The sequence below is a fragment of the Nyctibius grandis genome, chromosome W (genome assembly GCF_013368605.1).
Source record: "Nyctibius grandis isolate bNycGra1 chromosome W, bNycGra1.pri, whole genome shotgun sequence".
Taxonomy (NCBI): Eukaryota; Metazoa; Chordata; class Aves; order Nyctibiiformes; family Nyctibiidae; genus Nyctibius; species Nyctibius grandis.
This window is the reverse complement of record NC_090694.1, coordinates 1,774,504-1,799,016: the sequence shown is the minus strand read 5'-3', so window position 1 is coordinate 1,799,016 and position 24,513 is coordinate 1,774,504. Positions and strand designations below refer to the sequence as shown.

Below are 24,513 nucleotides of genomic sequence, written 5' to 3'. Positions count from 1 at the left end.
TCTTGACATTAAAGACCGAGGCAACGAAGGCATTGAGCACCTCTGCCTTTTCCTCATCCCCTGACACTACACTACCCTCCTCATTCAGCAAGTGGTGGAGGCTCTCCTTGACCCTCCTTTTGCTGTTGATGTATTTGTAAAAGCTTTTTTTGTTATCTTTGACCGTAGCAGCCAAATCAAGCTCTAATTGAGCTTTGGCCCTTCTAATCTTCTCCCTACACGACCTGGCAACATCCCTATAGACCTCACAAGTTACCCGACCCTTCTTCCAGAGCAAATAGGCTCTCTTTTTTTCCTTAAGTTCTAGTCTAAGTTCCCTGTTTAACCAGGCCGGTCTTTTTCCCCCGACGGCTTGTCTTCCTACACACCGGGACAGCCTGCTCCTGAATATTTAGCAATTCCCTTTTGAAGCATGTCCAGCCTTCCTGGACTCCTTTGCCCTTCAGGACCAACTCCCAAGGGACTCTGTCCACCAACCTCTTAAACAGGCTAAAGTCTGCCCTGCGGAAATCTAAGGCAGAAGTTCTGCTTTTGCCCCTCCTTACTTCCCCCACTATCGAAAACTCTAACATTTCATGGTCACTATTGCCCAGACGGCCACCGACCCTCACATCTCCCACTAGTCCTTCTCTGTTCACAAACAACAGGTCAAGCAGGGCCCCTCCTCTAGTGGGCTCGTTTACCACTTGCATGAGGAAGTTGTCCTCCACACATTCGAGGAACCTCCTAGATTGCTTCCTCTCTGCCATGTTGCATTTCCAGCAGACATCCGGCAAGTTGAAGTCGCCCACGAGTACAAGGGCTGGCGAGCGGGCGGCTTCTGACAGCCGCTTGTAAAACGCCTCGTCCGCCTGCTCATCCTGGTTGGGTGGTCTATAACAGACTCCCACCGTAATGTCCGCCCTGCCGACCTTCCCCCTGATCTTTACCCATAGACATTCAACCTTGTCATCCTCACCATCTTCCTCAACTTCGACACAGTCCAAGCACTCCCTAACATACAGCGCTACCCCACCACCTCTCCTGCTTCGTCTGTCCCTCTTAAAGAGCTTATAGCCATCCATAGCAGCACTCCAGTCATGAGAGTCATCCCACCACGTTTCTGTGATGGCAACCACATCATAACCTTCCTGCTGTACAGTGGCTTCTAGCTCTTCCTGTTTGTTGCCCATACTGCGTGCATTGGTGTAAATGCACTTCAGCTGGGCTAGCGGCCTTGCCCCTGACACAGGCCTGTCGCCCCTAGGTTCATTTGCAGTTGCCTTAGTGTTATCCCCCTCCCTCATCGAACCTAGTTTAAAGACCTCTTGACCAGCCCTGCCAACTTCTGGGCCACAACCCTTTTCCCCTTCTGACTCAGCTGTTCCCCATCCGGCATAAGCAGGCCCAGTGCCATGAAAGACGCCCCGTGGTCAAAGAACCCAAAATCCCACCTACGGCACCAGTCTCTTAGCCACATATTAATCTGTTGTATTTTCATAGTCCTTTCCCTATTTTCACCTAACACCGAAGGAATTGAGGAGAATATAACCTGTGCACCTACCCCCTTTACCAAACGCCCCAGGGCCCTGAAGTCCCTTTTGATAGCCCTGGGACTTCTCTCTTCAATCTCATCCCTACCCACCTGGAATACTAATAGTGGGTAGAGATCATCTAGTCCAACCCCCTGCCAAAGCAGGGTCACCCACAGCACGTTGCACAGGGTCACGTCCAGGTGGGTTTTGAATATCTCCAGAGAAGGAGACTCCACAGCCTCCCTGGGCAGCCTGTTCCAGTGCTCTGGCACCCTCAAAGGAAAGAAGTTTTCCCTCATATTCAGATGGAACTTCCTATGTTTCAGTTTGTGCCTTTTGCCCCTTGTGCTGTCGCTGGGCACCACTGAGAAGAGTCTGGCCCCATCCTCTTGACACCCACCCCTAAGGTATTTTTAAGTATTGATAAGATCCCCCCTCAGTCTTCTCCAGGCTGAACAGACCCAGCTCCCTCAGCCTCTCCTCATGAGAGAGATGCTCCTGTCCTCTGATCATCTTTATAGCCCTCCGCTGGACTCTCTCCAGTAGTTCCTTGTCTTTCTTGATCTGGGGGGCCCAGAACTGGACACAGTACTCCAGGTGTGGCCTCACCAGGGCAGTGTAGAGGGGCAGGATAAGCTCCCTCGACCTGCTGGCCACACTCTTCCTCATGCACCCCAGGATACCATTGGCCTTCTTGGCCCCAAGGGCACATTGTTGGCTCATGGGGAACTTGTTGTCCACCAGAACTCCCAGGTCTTTCTCTGCAGATCTGCTTTCCAGCAGGTCAACCCCCAACCTGTACTGCTACATGGGGTTATTCTTCCCGAGGTGCAGGACCCTACACTTGCCTTTGTTGAACTTCATTAGGTTCCTCTCTGCCCAGGTCTCTAGCCTGTGAGGATAGTTGCTGATCTCCCTGCTCTCAGTTATACTCAGCAGCCCTGGGCTGCGGGGCTGATTGATTGCTCGTCCTGCCTCGGTGGGTCTGTAAATGGACGTGCCATTGCACAGGCAAAAGAGGCAACGAGTGCCCCACACCAGCCCTCCCATGTGCAGGGTGTCTGTGGCTCTCTAGGGAGACGTTGGGTTTTCCAGTTGCAGTGTTCAGTCACGGTTGTCTTTCTAGTGAGAAACTCTAGTGCTAGCACATATATGTAAAAGTATCGAAACAGCATAAATATTGGGCAATTTAGTAGCATGCCCATTCCATAACATTTGCCCAGTAAAGTGCCCATCCATACCATTAACATGCTGCTAATTTTCCTTCAGCAGATACTTTTTCAGGTGCAATGTGAAATCCCTCTGCGCTACAGGAGATGGGACTACAAAGTCTTTGAGTGTGCCAAGGTCACCGAGAGCTTTGCCAGCAAAGCCCGGAGCTTGGTGCCAGTCAAATACGAGACCATCGTGGTCACAGGCTTTGAAAAGGGTGTGGGGACTGCCACCAACGTGTTCATCACCATCTTTGGGTTGAACGGGGACTCGGGAAAGCGGGCGCTGAAGCAGAAGTTCAGGAACCTCTTTGAGCAGGGCAAAACCAACAGGTTTTACCTGGAAACACTGGACATGGGGGAACTAAAAAAAGTCCATATTGAGCATGACAACAGTGGTCTGGCACCAGGCTGGCTGGTGGAGTGGGTAGAGATCACCAAGTCGGCGACCGGCGTGACCACCATATTTCCCTGCGGGAAGTGGCTGGATGAAAACCGGGGTGATGGGTTAACCTGGAGGGAGCTTTTTCCTAGGTACTGAGGAAGGCAGGGCTGCAGGAGGGTTTTGGTCCCTTCTGCGTGCGCATTTTTCTCATTATACTGTTTTATATTGCATTTTACTTTTTAAAACGCTGCTTTTTATATTGAGATTTTTAGTAGCAAGATGTGCTTCATGAGTTAACATTTTGTAAAAGTAATAGTGCTTTTTTTGAAGTGCATATAAAATTGTGAATGAAGTAAATACATTTCTTGCTTATTTATGATTAAAAGCCACAACTAGGAGAGCCATAAACTATCCTTTAAGAGCTCAGATGCCATCTTCTGCTTTCAGTGCCTTTCCCTGCCAGAGCTGGGAAAGCCCATTGGCCTCCACTATTGATGGGCTCTCCTTTTAGATGAATAAAAGGATAAGAGAATTGAGCCAATATATTTAAGAAAATTGAGCTTGGAGATCCCAGTTTTTCCCCACTTCTGGCAACTGTGAACACTGCATGTCCATACCACACATGCACACCTCCAGAAGTCACCGCAGGGAGGTTGGGAAGGCCCCATTATCCACCCAGCCAGGTCTCAAGGGGTGGGATCTGGGTGGAGTTTTCCACCCGTCAACTTTCCCCCCCCAAGCCAGACTCAGCTCTTGGTCTGAAGTTGTCTGGGTCTGCCCAGAGCTGAGACCTACAGTTATGGCAGTCAGAGCAAAAGACCTACCAGATAATCAATTCCACTGCAAGGAAGCTGTGCTAAATATCACAGAATCACAGAATCAACCAGGTTGGAAGAGACCTCAGGGATCATCAAGTCCAACCATTATTCAAAGCTGTCTCAGGATAATCTTACCCTATAAGGACTGAATACAAACTCTGTTTCAGAGCAGCTTCCATTCATTGTATTTTTTTCTTTTAATAATGATTGCTGTTTTGATTTTTTTCTATGGTAGAGAAGGGATTTCCTGCCCGCATCCTGTAGATGAGCTCTTCCCAGCTACTCACATCTCTACAGGTACCAACAAGAAAAGCTGTTTATAAATCATTACTTCTGGAGCCCTATCTCCCTCCCCAGGGAGCAAAGCAGCAGGACACATTCTTTGGAGGAGAAAGGGGGGGGTGTCTGAGCTGCCATGAGAAGACCTTTCTCCTGGCCCACCCGTGTCCTAGGAGAGGTTGTTCCCCTTCCCAGAAGCTGGTTTTAAATAAGCACTTTGTGTGAATGGGGATCAAATGGGTCAAGAGCAGGCTAAAGCCACTGAGCCCACCCACTCCATCAGTCCCTGGGTTGGGGACGATGCTTCTGCTGGGACATGACCTGGACGTGCCTGGCCTCAGGGCAGGACTGCTGAACCCCTGCCTGGTCATGGGCAAAGGAGGCCCCAGCAAAGGCTAGTGATGCTGAGAGAGGAGTTAGGGGCATATTGCAGGTGCTGTTGATCACTCCTGGATATTTGAAAGCTGCTGCATCCCACCAAAGCCCCGCCAGGGAAGTACTGCATCTTTATTTTCCGCAGCAGGCACCACCGAAAAGACTCGAGCTTATTCAGGGCTGTCTGTGCCAGCTTGCAAATAATAGCTCAGACTAATATATTTTAGAGACCTTTATGGTAACCGACGGTTTTGGAGCACAGCAAGTTGCTTAAATGAGCTCAGTAATCAACCATCAATGATCAACTACTCACTGATGGGAATAATAGCAGCCTTTACTGGCTGTATTCTCCCTCCTCACTGCAGACTGGTGCTACCTCACTCTCAGCAAGGACGGAGCCGGGGGCTGGGAGCTCACAGGAGGAGCAGAACAGACCTCAGGAGGGCTGAAGGTGGGTGCTGGGGTCAGCAGGCATGTTGCATCCCTGGGACCCTGCTGGGATGGGGCTCAGGCTCCCCAGACAGCCAGGGGTTCCCACGAGCAGAGTCTGGAGCATTTGCTTTTGCTGAGCTTGTGTGGTGTCATTCCAAAGCAGCAATTCCCCAGTGGGTGTTTTGAAATAAAAAAAGGGTCAGGCTTTTGATCTCGCTGCTTTCCCTTCCACCCTAGTCTACCAGGGCTGTGAAAAAAACCCTCCCTGTCAATACATTTGTCCCATTTTTAGACACGTGCTGCAGTGGAATAGGAGTTTTTCCCATTAAAATGCTGTAGTCCCAGTGTTTCCAGTTGGGTCCAGTCAGCACCCACTTGGTGCGGAGATGCGAGATGCTGGTTTTACAGCATCGCTGCATCACAGCAGTTTAACCCCTGCCAGCCCCTGAGCAAATTCACCATGACACACGTGGGACCTGTACTGCTCCATGCTTCCAGCCCTTGGGAGCAGTGGGGGCAGCTCCCGATCCACACACCATCCCTGCCGGGGTGAGGAGGAAGGAGAAATCCTTAGCTTGCATATGAGATGTGCTCATATCTGGGAGTAATCACACGTAGCAAGTAGCTACAGCCATGGATTGAGGCCCTGTTGAAGCAGGAACAAACATCTTCAGGGTCACCAAATCACCGCGTAGGTGAGAGGTGGGACTGCAGATACTCGGGTTGGCATCAAAACCACCTGCCATCCCTGGATGGGCATGCTCGACACAAAAACTGCACTGACCGCCAGGCAATGCTGCCCTAAAAAGGGCCAAGGGGGAGTTTGCTGATATGGGGTCAGCAACCTCACTGCCTCCCAGGAAGACAACCTTGGCAAAGTATGAAAAAACTGTGCTTTTTTTCTTCTAAAGACTTCAAAAATACCCATTGTTTGTACAAAACTTAACTCCACCCTGGCTCTGGGGAGTCGTTCTGTTGCTACAACAACTAATGCTACAAAAGTAATAAGACAAGAGTGGAGTTTTTCCAAGGGCTGAATTTGCATTAAGCTGCTGAAATCAACACATTCTTGGCCGAGTGGAAAACTGGGGAGGAGAAAGGCCAAAATTATCCTAGCGCTGTGCCTTTTGTAGTGCTCAGGCAGTCTCTGCCTGCTGGGGCAGAGCACCCCAAAGCTGTATGTTGGGCAGATGCACAGCTCCTGCTTTCCCTGCCACCCTCTACCTTTTTTTTTTTATTCTTTATTTCTTAATTGGTGGGGTTTTAATGCACATACCTTCATCCAAAAAAACATTAGTGTAGATGAGAAGCAAGAGCAAAGGACAAGGATGGTGGCACTCAGTGGAAGCCTGCAAAACCAGGCTATCCCATCATCTCTGTGGTCCCCATCACTTTGGGAGCCCGATGAAGTGCTGTGTTTACAAAAGCACTCGGGTGCTGCCAGTGAAAACAAGTACAACCATGGAGTCCTTTGCAGTGCTGAATGCCAAGAGGGACTGGTTGTCTCTTGCTGCAGGACACAGAGAATTATTTGAAAATCTCTATGAAATTGTTGTGAAACGTTTTTGATAACATCATATACCTACACCAACCTTATGTGCATGAAGGCAGAATAACCGAGGGCTGTGAAGTATCCATCTTATAATCTCCCCTGCCCCATTGTTATGTTCAGAAGTCCATTTTGACATAGAAGAAAGCTCCATTTAAAAAAAACAACAAAAAAAAAATATATTTACTGGTGGGGTTGTACAGTTCTGAGCTGCAACCCGTGGGCCAGCTGAGGATTTAGATACTACAAAACACAAATAAGGACTGAGCTTCCTGACTCCAGGCAGCTGCCACGAGAGCAGATGCTCGCAGCGAATAAAGACGACGTGTCTGGGCCCTTGCTGTTACACCTTAATGGGTACAACCCCTCTCCCTCCCCAGCGCAGCCACTGGTTACTGCTCCCTGCGCTCGGCAGGGCTGTTATCGGATCACGGCGGCATGTTTGCTGCGGCAGCTCTGAAGCAAAACCGATTGCCATCTCGAGCAACTCTCTCAGCGCCATTACCCTTTCAAAAGACATCAGCAAGATCTCAGCAGGCAACTGAGATTTTCCCCAGATGGACCAGCAGGTCATTTTTAACCTGTTTTCTGTTTTAATTTGTAAAAGCTTCCTATAATGGGAGCTTCATATTGCCTGAATGTGGTGCATCCCTTATGCAGCCTTTGCCTGATGATGGAGGAGCCGGCAATTCCCTTTGGCTACGGGAACCAAACCTCTACGATCAGCAGCTGCCTGTCTCCAAGGCTTATTTAGTCTAATCACATAGTCAGCGCTGGGGACTGGTCTCAGCCTTTCTATATGAAATGCATGAGGAGGAACAGCCAAATCGAGAGTGGGTAGGAGCAGAGACTGTCACCATTCACTAGGTGAAAAAATAAAAGTGCAAGAGGACCTATGAAATGAGCTGTGGAGGGTGCAAAGTTGGATGTACGGCCCATTGGATTCTCCAACAGGTAACAAAAGGGTTGAAAATACCCTCAAATCTATCTGTATTACTTTGGAGGAATTTTTTTTCTCCAATAAGTTTCTCTTTCCTTAGTTATTAAACAGGACACCCATAGGGAGGATGGAGGACCTGTCGGTATCTCTGCAGGACTTGCTAGAGATATTCTACAGGCACCATGGGATGTGTTTAGAGGAGAAATCTCTCTTTAACAGGCAATTCCCAGCCTAGTTCTAGGAAATGATTTTGGTAGCTAATCACAAACCTGATGCTGCAGGACACCACGCACAGTGGTGTGCCTGGTGGAGAGCCTCACCTCGTCTCTGCCACGGAGCTCAAGCACCAACAGCCTCTGCAAACCAGCTGGGCAGAGTATTTTATACACCAGCAGCGCCTCTTTTGCACATCAAAGTCCAAAGGCATCAGCAGTGAAAGAAGAATTGACTCCAACCCAAAGAAACAAGAAACAAGCGGTAAATAAAGACCAAGCAATCGCTCTGACAGGTGACTTCTGTGTGCCACAGGTTTATAGTTAGCAATGCAGTTTGTTTTATTAGTTATAAATAAAGTACAAAAAATCCACCAAAAGTGAATCTAAGCATTTACACAATTTCTAATGCCTCTTCATTTCTTCAATGCACTATTGCTTTAATATTAATAATAAATATTTTTCTAGCTTTCTTCTATAAAATAGTCTATGTAGCAAAATGTTGCACAGCACAACAGAACAGCAGTAGGAGTACAAAAACGTGGGTGATCTTTTCACTAGCCCGAGTCATCAAAGAAGATTTTTCTTCACTTGCTCCTTGTTTTAACTGATCCCTTTTGCAATGTCTTTGTAGGGGGGATCAACCGACCCCCCCCGTCCCCGCACGGCTCAAAACCACAACTCCAGGCTACAGGGGAGGAGTGTTACAGAGCAGCGAGGAGAAAAACACGGACAGGTTTTAAACCTAGGGTAAGGCAAAGGCAACAAAGCACAGCAGCACCCTGAAGGGACAGAGAGAAAATAAGGTACAATAATTTTGTGCCTTTCTAACCCAAAAGAGAACTGCATCCAAAGCCTTTTAGGGGGGACAGCTACTAGCTGAGCGCATGCATCGAACCCCACTTCTGTCCGTATGTGGCCGAGCACCTGCGCTGGCCAAGAGCGGTTATGGCTTAAAGCTTAAAATATTATCGAGGGTGCTCTAACCCTCTCACGAGGCAAGAGTGCTTGATATTCAGGAGCCGTTCGGGAAAGGGCAGTGTGTTGCGAGAGCGGCGTGGCTGTGGCTGGGGATGCTTGGCCGCTGCTGCGGGAGGGATGTCGGCTCGGGGCTGGTCCCCTCCCTGGGGACAGGAAGGCTCTGGTGCAGGTCCCAGCTCTACAGTGGATTGAAGAGCTTCAAGTTGAGGTTTTCCCCTCAACACGGGGGACGAAAACAACTGGAAGGTTTTCAAGAAGAGGGATTCTGCTCCGTGCGTGGTTTACAGCTGGGTTATAGCAAATGCCCATGGCCAGGCATTACAAAGGAAACCCGAATTGCTCCCGCGTCCATCCCAGTCCCTCTCTGCTAGACCGGGGTCAACCCTTATACATTGCGATGAATCCTTAGTTTTCTCACCTCCAAGCTCAGGCTCAATCGATTGCCTCCTTCATCCTCCCTGCAGCACACAGCTGGGTGCACGCACAGAGGGTGAAGAGAGCCAGACTGAGCACCGACAGGCACCAAAAATCGGACAGATCGACCACGTCTGCGCTTCCTTCCTCGGCTTTTGAAGCCATTCACAGAGTCTTGCACTAAGTGCATGCATTGCCCCAAGCATTGCCCCAAGCACAGCCTTGGAGCGGGGTCCCACTGGGTGTTATTGCGGGGTAACACATGCAGCAAGAGCAGCAGCATCACTGGTGGCATCGGGGACAGGGCGGTAGCAGGAATCGACCGAAATGTTTTGGTTTTGCAGAGCACCATTAATCACCTTCAATGCGCAAGGATGCAGGTGAAAGGATCACCAGAGTTTGATTATGAGTGCAAATAATATTCATATATATGTGTTAAACACAGTCACTATATTGCAGTTTTCCACTATGTCACAGCATACAGAATCAAAGGTTTGCATTTTTATGGAATGTATCCAAGGTAACAGCACCACAGTAATACAGTTTGTAATCACACACCCTGATTTTTTTCTCTCTTTTTTTTTTTTTTTTTTGACAAGATAAGCATTACCCCCCACATCCCATGTTTAATTTTTTTTTAAGGTACCGACACATGCAAAGCATTCCGTTCCCAGAAACAATGCAAAAATGAGGTAACAGGAGTAATAAAAAAAAATAGTATTAATTTCTAAATAAATAATTAGAAATGCAAAAAAAAAAAACTATAAAAATAATTAAATAAGAATCCACAATATCTACAAGTTAGTCATAAATTATGATTGTTAAATATAAGGCATTTAAACTCACAAAACCCTGTAAACTATCAATGTTCTGTTCCTAGAGAATTTTTGTTCGTTTCGTTTTGTTTTTAAGCTCACCCTATTATCCCAACCTACTTGTACAAATTATTTAAATGCAAAGGAACCTGACACACTGATGCAACTCCAGATGCTGTAAATTCGCACACACCTGGGGATCAGCCACTCACACTAGACCACGGGAGTTTGGTGCTTTTCTTCACCAAAGGTTTTTTTTTCTTTTTTTAAAAAAAACCTGTGCTTGTTCATTAGGCAAATAGTAATACTTTCACATAGGCTTTAAGAAAACACACGGTTCGGAAGCGCTCATCCTTTTTGCCCCACTCGGCCAGGGTCCCAATCACCCTGTTCCTCCCCCTGCTTCGCCCCCAGCTCATGCCTGGACAGACTAGATCAGCTTACAGTGTATTTTACCAGCAAAGCCTTGCTTTGCTTGTCCATATTATTAGTAATATTAGTATTATTTTTAATGCTGCTTCGATCTGCTGCTGCTGGAGCAAGCCTCATAGGTATCAATGGACCACTTCTTGACCCATGGCCATCAGGGCTGGGACCACCACATCCCCCAAGCAGCCATCGCTTTGCACTGCATGGCAAATATATCATAGAACCATAGAATCATAGAATAGTTTGGGTTGGAGGGGACCTTTAAAGGTCATCTAGTCCAACCCCCCTGCCATGGGCAGGGACATCTTCAACTAGACCAGGTTGCTCAGAGCCTTGTCCAACCTGACCTTGAATATTTGCAGGGATGGGGCATCTACCACCTCTCTGGGCAACCTGTGCCAGTGTTTCACTACCCTCATCATAACAAATTCCTTCCTTGTATCTTCCTTATATGCCACCATGTGTCCCCCTCCACTCCCTCCTACCTGCATGAACACAGCAAGAGAGGGCTCTTGCATCCTTGCACCCTGTGGGGCTCCCCTCTTTCCCTCCCCTCTCCAGTTGGGGAACACATCTCTGAGGTTGGTGTTTTCCAATTACAGCTCATGGGAATCCCATGATCTCTCAGATGGTAATTTATGATTGTTTCTACTTGGAGAGCATCACTTGGCTCCAGCAAAATGGATGCTCAGGGGAGCCAGAAATCATTCCCGCCACATCAGCATTTTCAATATATAATGTTCCCAACTAATTTCCCTTGCTCCTTCGCATCTTTCTTTTGTTCCCTACTATGCAAAAAAAAAGTATTAAAAAAAAAGAAAAAAAAAGGGTTTTTAGTTGTGAATGCCAGTTCTCTGGAGGGTTTTCAGCTTGGTCCCTATGGCTGGTGTGCTGAGGTCTTTATTTCAGGGGAAGCTTGGATCGCAACAGCTCACTCCTTCGGGGACCACCCTAATTCTGTTTTGAGAATCAATGCAATTAGGTTTCATTTTAACAACCATTCCATTCCCCGTACGGATATGGCCTGAAACATGTATACAAACGCACGCGGGTGCAGGTGCACATGCTTTGAGGCAGGGTCACAACCCAGCCCCTCCGGAAAGCAGCAAACCCCCCTTCCAACCTGCCTTCCCCTCCTGTGCCGAAATGCTCACGGCCTCAGCTGTGCCTTGTGAGCATCAAGTTTTCTCCTGTCCTGTTATCAAAGATGCTTTTGTATGGGAGAGCAGTGGGCAGCGTGCATCTCTCAACACCCCTACGGTGTTATTATACCCCAAAGCACAGCTATAAGCACCGACTCCAGCAACCATCATTTTGGACTGGTGCTGGCAGCAGCTGCTAAAGCCAACCAGCCTCACAGCTCACAGGAGAAAGCATTATGGACAATGGAATCATGAAGACAGCTCTTCCTTGGATTTCAATATGCCAAGCTACTTCATTAAGACACGGAAAGCAAAGAAACAGCATCTACTCCAACATTGTGCCCCTACAGAAAGCATCCAGCACCAGCAGATAAGCAGGAACGAAGCTTCTCCCTATTGCTTCATTCATTTCATTCCCAATTTTTATTTTTTTTAAGCTTCTCTAAATTTGCAACACACTGTAAATGCAAGGAAAGGAAGCACACGCAGCTGAGGCAAAGAGCGCAACCCTTCTGACTGTAAACAGGATTTTGCTTTTTCGCCTCTTCCCCCACAAGGGTGGGAAAGCTTGACCTCTTTATCCCCCCTCTGCAATGTATTAATCAGGCACCAAAATAAGGAATCTATGAAAAAATATTTGGTGCAAATTAGGTAACAGCAACATGTCCACCACAAGATGAGTAGGGCATCAAACACAACATTTCTTAAGCTAACATGCTCCAGCTGCCATCCATAGAAATAGCTAAAGGACCCCTAACATGTTTCTACATATTCGAGAGGTATATATACAATCCTTGTGAAATGCAGGATTGACAGGCCAGACTACCACAACTAGTTCCTTCATGTTCAACACTAAATCTTCTGCAGCACGGGGTCTCTGAGCTCCAGGAATGCCAGCTCCCTTTCACCGGGCCTGTATCCTGCATATGTGCAATATCTCCTACTGCTAGACATTGTACTGCCACCTCCTCCTCCTCACTAACATGCCTACAGACTTTTCCTCTCAATCAAATGGCTCAGAAGGCAAAAATTTTGCTGCAAGGGTTTATGGCCATATGACCTGGTAAGGAAAATGGTGTGTCCAGCCACTCCTTTCAGCTGTCCGAGCCGAGCTGTGTTTCAATGTCCACCCTGCAGATCGGACACTTCTTGCTGGTTGCCAGCCACTGGTCTACGCAGACTTGGTGGAAGAGATGCATACAGGGCAACCGCCTGCAGAGAGAGAAGTACCACCCTGTTAGGATGGAGGAGGTCCAGGGGACTGAGAAGAGCCAGAAAGGAGCAGCTGGGGCTGCTTCAAACATGGGGAAGCACCAATGTAGTAACACCAGTGCTGCCCAGGTCCTACAGCCTCCCCCAGCAATGGCAGGTCAGAAACGACGTTCTTCTTGGCTAAAGCCTTTTAAAAACCCCACACCCTCCTGAACTGAGTTGTTCCAATTATTAATTACCCTGGTTGCTGCTTTTTAACCTTTCAGGAGTATTAGGTTATACTCCAAAACCTCTTGGTTCTTCATCATTGTGACTCATTAGCAGTCAGGTGTGTCCCCACAGTGGGTGTCTGGTGTGCCCCAGGGAATGTGGTTGCTTTTCACCTACATCCCCTTTGTCATCTCTTCGCTGACCCTCATGAGCTGGAGGGACCTCGAAACACAAGGACCCACAGCAAGAGGATCAGTTATTCTTGATGGCTTAAGGCAATTAAAGGGTGAGGAGCAGGATCAGGTAGTGCAGCTGCACTGCCCACCTGCAGCTCCTTCAGCCAGGTAGCTCAGCCCCTTGCAATCCCTTGTCCCCATCCTCTGACCCAAGCAGAGATTTGACCCAGCCAAGACCCTGGGGACCTCTTTGACAGATAACTGGGGTTTAGTTGTTGGCTCAGGATGGCTCCCTGTGACCATAAGGGCTGAGTAATCTCACTTATTCTACAACAAAGCAGCTCTGTCCCAGCCACAAGTGAAACTCCCCTGGACTTCACATCCACGCTCCCTTTTATCGTACTTTGGTCATCTGTCAAGCTCAGACATTGATGTCCCTGAGCTCCAGATGGCTGTCTGAGACCTGGGACCCATCCTCCTCTGCCACCAGCCACCTGGCCCATCGCCATCCAATGGTACAGCCTTGAAGTAAGTGATCCAAACCCAGGAGGTACTACAAAACCTTGTCACTCCTGCTGCTGCAGAGCTCTTCCTACCTACAGCCCATACCAATGTCCATCCAAATGGCATTTGGTTTCCCAGACCCTGCAACAACCCAAGTGAGTTTGTCAGGACAAGAGCAGGTACAATCCCACCAGTGCACAGCAGCATTAATCCCAATAAACACAACTCAGATGGCATTGAGAGGCAGAGGAACAAGTGGAAGGATCATACCTGACATCTTCTCCATCTTCAAGCATGGACAGACAGATTGTGCATTTCTCGTCGGTGTCCGACTCCTCTCCGTCCTCTTGATCAGCTTTGCCCTCCTGTGGTCTTCTCTGCAGCAAGGTTAAAGACATAATTTGGTTAGGACTTGACTTTCTAATGTTCTCCCAAGCTTGGGTAGTTGCAGGAAGGCAAATAATAAGAGCTTCGTCTATCAGCCAGATCCTCCAGCTTGGGGAAGACAGCCTAGCCAAATCAGCCAGTGAGGGGAGGATGACACCAACATGCTGCTGGTTGGCACATCTCCTCCTGGGGCTGGTGGCAGTGGGGCCGGTGGCAGTGCCTCAAGGAGCAGCCTGTCCTCTACTGCCCTAGCACAGCCCCCCACCCCCCACCACCTCCTCCATCCTCCTTGCAGTGGGGATGGCCCCATGGTCTCCTTTGCTAGAGGCTTCTCATGGAGACTCCAAAGCATGTGGAGCCAACAATGTCAGGAAGGGCAATCACTGTGCCCCATGCCAGATTGGTCACCAGCCCAGCCCCACACCGCACCATGGAGCAGTGGAGCAGTTCTTAGCCTATCAGCTCTCTCTTCTTCTCTTCCCCCCCCCCCCCATCCATTCCTATTAACATAATTTTTCTGGATCCACTGGAGATGCGGTCAGAGATAAGCACAGCAGGAGCTGACTCACTTCCAACCTGGGCAATGCAACTTCCCTACTTGTTACTGCCCAGCTGGGAATGACCAACACATGAAATTACTATGCAAACAAACACTTTTCCCATTTTCTATTTAGCACAACCCAAAACCATGGCACCCATTTTCTTATGGGTGGGAAATCAGCTCCAACAGGAGACACATCTTGCAAAACAAGGGGAGGACAAGCTCCCCCACGCCATGGAGCCAGCACCCTCACGGCAGGGTGCGTGGGCAGCGTTGTTTGCATGCGGAATGGGGCGGGTTTGCATGCACGAAGCCCCCTTGGTGTGTGCACTTTCTTACCAGGTGCAGACAGGGGGAAAATTGCACCCGCTGGGTGGGAGAAGGTTGAGACCCTTTTGAAAATTTGGCCCGCAGCTTCCTAGCCTAGAAGTGAGAAACATCCAGCTGAGCTACACCACCGCTTCAGCCTGGGAGCCCCACAAGATATTAAGGCACCAATTCTGGGTCTTACAGTCCCCATTTCAGAGAATATTGATGGCACCGGATTGCCAACCCTGAACATTGCAACCCACCAAAGTCCTTCCTTCTGTCCGCTCCATGCCCACAACCCTTGGACAACTGAGAGGGGCTGGCAGCCGTGCAGCGGTTTTGGGGCACTCACCTTCTTGTACTTGTGGGGGAAAGTGAACCTCTCGATGGTGTTCTGGACAGCACCCCGGCTCACGCTGCCCAGCCTGTCCTCCAGCTGCAGCAGCTCCTGTGGCGCAGGAACAGCAGCAAAGCACCATCAGCATTGCTCCTGGGGCATGAGGTCCCACCACCCCACCCCACCTGCTGGGGACCAAGGTTCCCTCCTGCCCTTTCCTTGGTGGAAATGTCCATCAAACCCAAATCAGCCATGCTTTAATGATGAATCTGAGCCCTGGCTCTGGGGCTAGTAACTAAGGGCTCAAGGCAAAGAGCTGGATATCCAATACTTCAGAAATTAGGGTGGAATTTGAACTCTGTTTGACAGGCTGGGAAACAAAACCCTGCAGAACTGGAACACTTTGTTCACAGACTTGAAGTGAGCCAGAGTCAACCCAAGCCAGACCCAGGCACCCTGGAGTAAACCATCTTGTACCGAACCCACTCAACCCCTTCGCCTCCCAGTTATTACTAAAATTGCTGCAAGACTCAATGCAACTGCCATGCCACAAAACAGTCTTACAAGTTTATGCCAGAGCTTGCACAGATCCCTAGCACTTAAAAATTTAATAAGAATTCCAGTCCTCAAGATACATACTTCATAGCTCTCCCGCACAGCGGATGTGTGCCTGCTTGGGTTCAGTCCCTGAAGAGCGAGCAACTGAAGCTGAGGATAAGGGTAATTTCTGATTTCGTGAACGACCTGCAAGAAGTGAGGGAGAAAAATAAAGCCACCTGTACTTGTACATAGAAATCCCTTGTGTACCCTGATTTAAATTTAGTGCTTTAAATATTAAAAATGAAAGACAGACTGACACCCTCCCCAATGGAAGCCTTTTAATAACCAAAAGATGAGGTTTTATTAGATAGATCTCCTATAAATGATTACTAAGAACATGCATTTCTTCTGAATAAACTGTTATAATAATTCCTATTGCATCTATAACATTGCAGTTCCAAACTCTCAACATGGATTAGCTTAAAAAGACATTTTATTTTATTTATTTTTAAATGGGTGGATTTCTCTTCATCCAAGCTTTGATTTTTTTTAAGCCTTGCTGTATACGCAGGTGTTAGTCTGCCCATCTTCTTGTCAAACTCCATCTCCACCTGTGCAACAGGTCATGCAAAACCTTTATAGATGTAGAGAGCAATGATGTGAGGAGGGATGGTCCTCGGGGCTGAGCCCAGGGAAGGGAATCATCTACTGCCAGTGCTGGGAACCCTGGGAGCCCATAATTTGTTCCAGTATTAATAACATTATTAGTAATAGCTGCTGAGTCTCTCACGTCCTGCCCAGGTTTTGCAGACCAGCTTGTGAGCATGGTGCTGCACACGATGGACCGAATCTTTTCCAGAGCAGCTGAGCTTTTCTTTCCTTTCTCTAATCCAGAGTGCAATGATGCAACATTACCCTTTCAGACACTCCCTCCCACGGCCGGAGATAAGTGGGATTCGCAGAAGACAGGTGATAGAAAGATAGCAGCCTTTATTTTGACTGCCTTCTGGCAGACAATGCATAAAACATTTCTCAGTAAAAGCATTTCACTTACCATCTGCGTCGAGGATGTGCTTCTGGGGAAATGGTGCATTCGAGGTGTAGCTAAGTAATGCTGATAGGGCTGAGGGACCGGCCGGACCTGGAACTGGGCATGAATCAGTCCCGCATCGACACTGAGGTCCCTGTGGGCACAAGGATGAAGATATGGCTTTGACTGCACAGTTTTATTGCATGGCTTACAGCAAGTCAGATCATGCTCACAGGGCAACCTCCACTGGTGGGCTCTAGGCTGCTGTGGGTTCTGCAGCCTGGGGTGATGCTACTGCTTGGAAGGGAGTTTCCTCCAATTTGGGCAATCGCCCACCAGGCCAGCACAAAGGAGCGAGGGGTTGTTTTTATGCCAGTTAGCATTTGTGTTACCAGGGTCAAGAGCGGCACAGACACAGCCTGCTGATTTCAAAGCAAGAGCATTTTGGTGGCTCAAATCGATACCCAGCCTCAGTAACTCAACCCAGCCAGATCAGGTCCTCCCTGTGCTGCCATCACTGCAAACAATTACATTTTGCCTTCAATTTTTTGCAGGAATACAGCTAATTACTCAGGGGACACACTGATGAACCATTCTGGGTAGTTGTTAGGAGCCAGCTAGGCACAGCTTTTCGATGTGCCTGTGCTTCTCCTTGGAGGTCTCCCAGCCTAGGTCATGGCAGGACTCGGGGAGACAAGAGAGACTGCACCTTGCCTGAACGCAGCCTCAGGGAACTCCAGAACTGCTGTTTGTGCAGAAAATATAAAGGTTTTAAGAAATTTCTGGATGAGACTGCTGTAGGGTGTCGCACAACCAGTGGGCCAACACCAATGAAGCAGGACATCCTTGATGGTCCCACTTTCCCACACACAGCCTGGCCCGGGCAAGCAGAACTGGGGCTCAGCTTGGTGAGTTTTGGCACTTTTTTCCTCCAGAAAAATAATGCAGCTCAATCCCAGGACTTGGCATGACCAAGATCCTGGCAAACGCCACAGTTCTGCCCAGTCCAGCACGCAGAGACAAAGTGCAACCCCATCTCCACGTCATGTGGAGGGGACGGGAGGAGACCTAATGCAGCATCTCCCTCTATAATCCAATTAGCTGATCCCTCCTCTCTCCAGCCAAAGAGTCTCTCAGCAAACAAGTGCTTTGAATGTCATTCACTTTATGATGATTACAAAAGCCGGCGCTCTAATAACCATTGTCTTCACATTTGCCAGAGCTAAGCTAATGAGAGCACAGGGGTGGCTTCTCATTTCAGCCTCGAACTTCTCTTCCCCTGTGTGGAGGACAGCAGCAGCGAGTGCCATGGCTTGTTAGGAACAACCCAGACGTGTCCTCCAGCAGCTGTGAAACTGCTTTCTCCCAGCAGCAGATAATGGATGTGAGGGGACAGTAAATGCAGAAATCCTTTACCCAGAACAGCCTGTGTACCAGGCAGCAGCTCCAGTGCTTTATTACCCCCTAATAAGACTCCCCACACCAAGCTGAAGCAAAGAGAGGGACTATCTTTGCTGGCCCTGTGCTAGCCATGTCCTATACAGACAAAATCTGGCAGAGGATAAAACACAGCAGGTGACTGGCAGGAACAGAACCAGGGTGAGAATCCGCAGGATTGGGCATTTTCCAACTCCTGTGTCACAATTTTGGATATTTATCCAATTGCTGAAGACTGTTCCCAGATGGAAGGCTCGACTGGAAATCAGGAGGCTTTAGGTCCTGCCACTGCCCTGATGCATGACCTTGACCGTTTCCTCTCTGCCTTCCCATATTCCCTGTCTACAAAATACATGCAACAATCCACAGAGTGCTTTGAGATCAAGGACTGAAGAGATCTCTCAAGGATGAACTGCCATTATTAACTTGCACAAGTATTGCAATAACAGCACTGCAGAACTGTTTGTGCACTGGTGCATCTAAGAGCCTTAAAATTGGATATCAAGGCTCCTGGGTCTATAGAAGGGCCCAAAGCAGAATACTGCATGGAACAGTGTTTTCTCAGGGTTTAGGGGTGAATAAGCAGAGCACATTAGCTGAAGAAAACCAAAACCAACCATGACCTTCTAGTTTGTGCTATGTGTACAGCGTCTTCATGCTCAGACGTGAGATTCAAGAGCTGTGATGCCTACAGTACATGGGCTGCCAACAACCAAAAAGTGAAGGATAAGGCTCCAGATAACAGGTTGGATGATCGTCACTAAATGCATATGCAGAAGATGATTTAAGGAACCAAATGGGAGTTTATTTCTTCTTCACCAGAAGATTTTAATTGAGGTCGGGCTGCCCAAGATGACTGATCACCTTCAGATTTTCCTTCCATCCCCATTTCCCATGACGGTGCCTACCACCGAGTGCCGGTGCTGCTCATGCAGTGGTAACACATTAGAGGAGAGTTTTTATATCTGTCACTGGGCAAAACCGCACATGTGCCCCGAGGGGAAGTGAGTCACCCGAATATATACACACAGTATATGATTTCTGTCATCCCCACTCCTTAGGTTTTATAAAGTGATGGAGCAACACAGAGGGGAAAAAGGAGGGAGAAGGAGGGGAACATAAAGCAATGCTTTATCAGATCCTTCTAATCATTATAATTAAACACTCTGAGCCAAAAGAGAGGCAGAAAGAATGGCTCTATCCAGATGGTATGTGAACCGCTTTGCAAGCTGATCTGAACAATATCATCCTGGCCAAATTCAGCTCACAGTGGTGCCAGTAATGGGAACACCTGAGAAGAAAATGGCAGAAGGATCCAGCCATATTTTAGTTTGCGTATTATTACCCCGGAGGGGGGGAAAAGCCCCCTATGTTAAAAGGACTCTCCATTTGCAGAGCGAAGTGCTCAGATGTTAGGAAATTACATAATTAAGATTTCCTATGACATTTTATTTCAGTCTCCTTTTGCATACACATTGCGATTGTCTCTAATTACATGTTCACATGGTATTTTTTCCATTCAGTGCACAGAATGGACTTTGCTCAGCTAACAAGCAGCTACTCAGAAGTATGTTTTTATTTTCTTATTCTTCCAAGTAGGGCCCAGTACCTTATTAACTGTGCAAGAGCTCAAAACCTGGTCTGAAAACGAAGGGATCAATTCTCTGCTTGGCTTTTCCAGGGTGTCAAACACTACAGTGAGAGTAGTAAACAATTAACTATTAATTCATTCACACCACCCTGCAGGGCAGGGCAGCACCATGCTCCATAATTTAGACCACAGAAAATGTTGTAGCCACTCTTTTTTGAGTGCCTGGTGGACAGCAGAAGATCTAGTTCAGGCAGAGATGTTGGTCTCCAGGAAGAAGACCCTGGCTGTGCCCTGCAGCAGGAAGAGCCCCTGGAGGAAGATTAACACTTGGCTGCACTCTACATCCATGGATGGAGAGTTATGGGCAATATCAATGTCTTGATGTTATCATATAAATGCATAAAGGCTTTAGCACATGCTCATGGCCCTCACAGAGATGAGTTTTCCCATTGCACACTCCCCACGTTGTATCTGTTGAGCTGAACCTTTAGCTTTCATGAAAGCATTGATCCATGATGACATCCACCAACCCTTGCAGACTCCCCAGGACTTTTTAAACACCTCATTCAACACATTAGTGAAATGTGGAAGACTTACCAGTCCGTGCCTTCGGCTAAATACCTGGGCTGGGGCCCCGTGGGTTGTGGAGTTTGCAGTTGGTGGCTGAAGTCAAAGCTGGGGTGTAACCGGTGAGGCTGAACAGACATGCGCTCTTGGGCTTGCCTGCGTAGAGGAGGAGACCAGCAAGTGAGTTAGCCATGCAGGGGACACTGGTATGTACGGCTCCTGCTCCGAGCCTGTGTCAATAAACCAGGGGAAAATCCAAACAGCTGGGCTTGTGAATATGTGTCCAAGAGAAAAGAGTCCAGGCAGGTGTCAAGGATGGTGGGAAGAGGAACCCAGAGCTATCTATCTCATTTACTCGTGGTCACCACGGACATAACGCAGACCTCCACTCTTACCCCCTGTGGCATCCACATACACTCAGTTTATGGTGGCAACATGGAGAGAAAAAGAGGAAACCAAAGAACTTCTTCCTTGGAAGTTTTGTGCCATTGGCACTATTTTCTTTTTCTCCACTCTCAGCTCCATAAAAGACACACAAGATAAAATGCATCCCTGGTTCAGCCGTTATCCATCATCATAAAGAAGCTGCAGGTCGTCTCATCTCCCCATGCCGTGCATAAACTCCTGGGGAACCTCATTCATGACAGGATTACTCAGGAGTAACTGAAAGCAGAATTTACTCTCACTGGCCTTTGCCAACATTTCTCTGGATGACAGACAGGCCAGGCTGGGATCCAGCTCCTTCTCCCCCAGCCCTGCTGCCTTTGCAGGCAGGGAAAGGAAAGTGGTAGAAAATATAGCAAGGTTTTTCTAGGGATTTGAGTCTCTCCTCCTGATTATTGCCCATTTGAACTACTCGGGGGAAGAGCATGTGCTGCTTGATCAGTGTCCACATTCAGAGAGAGACAAGGTGGATGCACAAGCAGGATTTGCATTACAAACAGACTCATACCCCTTGCTTCCTGCCAATCCCCTGCTTACCAGTGGAGACATCACAAAGTAAATCCTCAGGAAAACACTAGAGCAAATGGACCAAGGAACTGCTAGATAAAGAATTTTTCATGCAGCCACAGCTCAGATGCTTCACTTTTAAAGGCATGACCCAGAATTCCACCACTGGGACCTCATGCCCCACACCTGTAAGGTTTTCAACACCCTCCTCCGATGCAGCTGTGCTTCCAGAAACAGGCTGTGGGACCGGGCAAAGGGTTCCTGCCCTTTTCTACACCACAACCCCTTTGCAAATGGAACACTGACAGCATTTACCAAAGCAGCTTCTGTGTGGAATTGTGCTCCGTGCTTTTATTTGAATTCAGTGTATGACTAAGAGATAAACACTTGTATCATCAGTGCCTCAGCCTCACACAGATTTGCTACCTAATTATTAACGAATCATCAAATCCACCTAAAATCCATCTTATGCAAAACAAAATAAGGATGAGAAGAACACACAATTTTCAGACAGAAAGGGTATGGAAAGAAAGTGGTTTCCGTCTGTAGCATTCTTTCCAACTGAAGTGTTATCGCAAAGACTCATCCTCTGATTCTTGATCCATGGGTACAACCCACAAATAGCTTCCATATGTTTCCAAAAAAAGCACTCCTCTCCTACATGCTATCTAAACCCCTCTCTCAAGAAACACAATCAGGACAAGGCCAGGCATCCATTTCCACCTCTGCTGAGTTAGAGTAACTCTCTCTGCAGTCGTCAGCCCAGTCTGAATTTAGGCTGCTTTCTGTGGTTGAATGTGCTGCAGGTCAACAGCATCATTCCTCATAGATCTGGGAAGCCTACCTAGACCCAGAGGAGCAAGCTCTTCATGTGCCAAGCCTGATGGGACAGGTGGATACAATCTCTTACATGGTTTTGAAACAGCTACGAGGAGGTAGCTTGTGCATGCAGTCTATCGCGCTCTCTGTCATGGCAGGATGGGTTCACTGCAACACCAAGGTGGTACCATCATGAAGTTACCATGATGGTAGATGAACTATAGGTGACCTTGGGACATACTAGATGAGCATGGTATGGATCCTCGTGGGAAAGGTACGCTCACAGATGCAACCTGCCCTGAAGCTTCCTTTCCGGTAGATGAATGAACTTGTGAAGAAACCCCAATATTACCAGCACGTACTGACAGGGTTTTGCAGAAGCCACTTTGCTGAAGTGAGGGTGATGTAGCTTCTCAACATCCTTCAGGAAGAGTAAGACCCCCTTACCTGGGATGGGGCATAAGCCGGCGGTGCTGTGCCTCGAGGAGCTGCTGCTGGAGGAGGTATTGCTGGTGAAGCGCCTGAGGTAGGAAGGAGGGTCCGGCCACGTCCTGGAAGGGCAGAGCTGGCACTGGCGCCAGGGGGTGGTGCAGGGGGCCGCTGTGCTGGTGCGCGGGGGCCATGTGGGGGGTCAGCCCCGGCTGGGGCTGCACCGTGTGAGGCAGGGTGAAGTCGGAAGAGAGCTGAGGCTGGGGACCCAGGTGGAAGTGCCGGCAGGAGGTAGCATGGGGATGCTGAGATCTTTGAAAAGGAGCACCTGGAAGAGAAGAGCATGGCCGTCACGGAGACCAGTGGCGGCTGGGGCATCCCAGCCCAGTGGTTGCCCATCCAGGGCAAGAATTGAGCAAACAGCTATTTCTCTCCTCTGCCAAAAGGGTTAAAATAGAGAGAACAGGTCAGTTAATGTTGATTACATGGAAAAATGTTGATTTTGACTAATAGTTTTTCTCCTCAAAAAAAACATTGGAACCAAACCATGGGTTTGGGTTCAAAGTGAGTTTTTGGCTCCAAATTGAAGTGTCTACTGATGAAAACTGCTTCAGCTTGTTTTGCTTTGCCTGTCTTAAAGAGAAAAGGAACAAAAATTTTAATAGGGCTTGTAGCGATAGGACAAGGGGTAATGGTTTTAAACTAAAAAAGCTAGATTCAGACTAGATATAAGGAAGAAATTTTTTACACTGAGGGTGGTGAGACACTGGCACAGGTTGCCCAGAGAGGTGGTAGATGCCCCATCCACGGAAACATTCCAGGCCAGGTCAGACAGGGCTCTGAGCAACCTGATCTAGTTGAAGATGTCCCTGCTCATGGCAGGGGGAATGGACTAGATGGCCTTTAAAGGTCCCTTCCAACCCAAACCATTCTATGGTTCTATGAAAAAGCCTCAACATTTTAGAAAAAAAAAAAAATCTGTTTTCTAAAATATGTTTTCATGGGTTATGAGCTCACCAAAGTTTTCAAAGCTTGCTGACTTTCCATGTGATTCGAGGTATTTCTTTGCCTGTCTAAAAATGTTTCATAGGCAAGGAAATAATCTCTGCTCTAAGAAACTGTCTCTTGCTGACTGCAGGATGTGAATGAGACACCTTCCACCTCTGAGAGCTGGGATTAAGACCGTGCGTCTTTGCTGAGACCCTTCAATAGCCCGTCCTTGTGAGTTGCATGCAGGGAGAGAGCGGCTGCAGGAAACACAACGTGTACTGCTATGAGACCAGCCATGAAACTGATGGGAATGGGATAGAAATGAGGTGTGAAAGATATCTGTAGCAGAGGCTTCTTCCAAAACATCTGGCACTGGCTTGCACCTCCCTCAAGATCCTTGCTTGGATGGGCCCTTGGCCCAATCCGGCACGTTAATTGATACATTCCCGGAGCATTTACAGGCATCACAACAAAACTTTTGGTTCTTAAACTACGGAGAGAGGCAGCTCAGAGGTGAAGGATGAGACTTGAGTAAGGCTATTAGAGATGCCTCTTTGCTGAGGATCAGCCCCAGGATAGGACACCTACCCTTTTACACAGTCTTTTGAACACCTCCTCTTCCTAAAAACTCCTTTTTGTTTTTTTTTTGTAATCCAGGAACAACAGCACCAAGAGACACTGAGTGTCACCCCAAGACACATGCCAGACGTGCCCATGATGTCTTCTTCACTCATATCCCTTCTGCTCACAGCTCCCTTCTGCAGGCAGGCAGGGCCAGTCCATCACAGCAGCTCAGGGAGCCCCAAGTGCTTTCTGTTCACGTCCGTGAGCCATCCATGTACCCTGTCCCCCAGTACTGCAGGTTATATTTGCTGCCATCGGCTTGGCCCCAATTCACCATACCCCATCAACAGCTAAAGGCTGAGTAATGAAATGGGGATCCTGTGTTGCCCTGGCCCATTGCTCAAGCTGAGCAACACTGCAATC

The 24,513-nt window shown here is 48.2% G+C and overlaps 1 protein-coding gene across 1 annotated transcript in view; it reads right to left on the bottom strand.

Moving 5' to 3' along the window:
• Positions 1–12,590: 12,590 nt before the first annotated feature.
• Positions 12,591–24,513, bottom strand: part of LOC137675792 (E3 ubiquitin-protein ligase ARK2C-like) — a 41,948-nt gene continuing 30,025 nt past the window's right edge. The window contains exons 2-8 of the mRNA XM_068422009.1: positions 22,555–22,864; positions 20,368–20,493; positions 16,767–16,896; positions 15,812–15,916; positions 15,188–15,283; positions 13,869–13,975; positions 12,591–12,708 (exon numbers count right to left, since the gene is read on the bottom strand). Of these exons, the coding sequence (XP_068278110.1) occupies positions 12,591–12,708; positions 13,869–13,975; positions 15,188–15,283; positions 15,812–15,916; positions 16,767–16,896; positions 20,368–20,493; positions 22,555–22,864 (992 nt within the window). The remainder of the gene's footprint in view (positions 12,709–13,868; positions 13,976–15,187; positions 15,284–15,811; positions 15,917–16,766; positions 16,897–20,367; positions 20,494–22,554; positions 22,865–24,513) is intronic.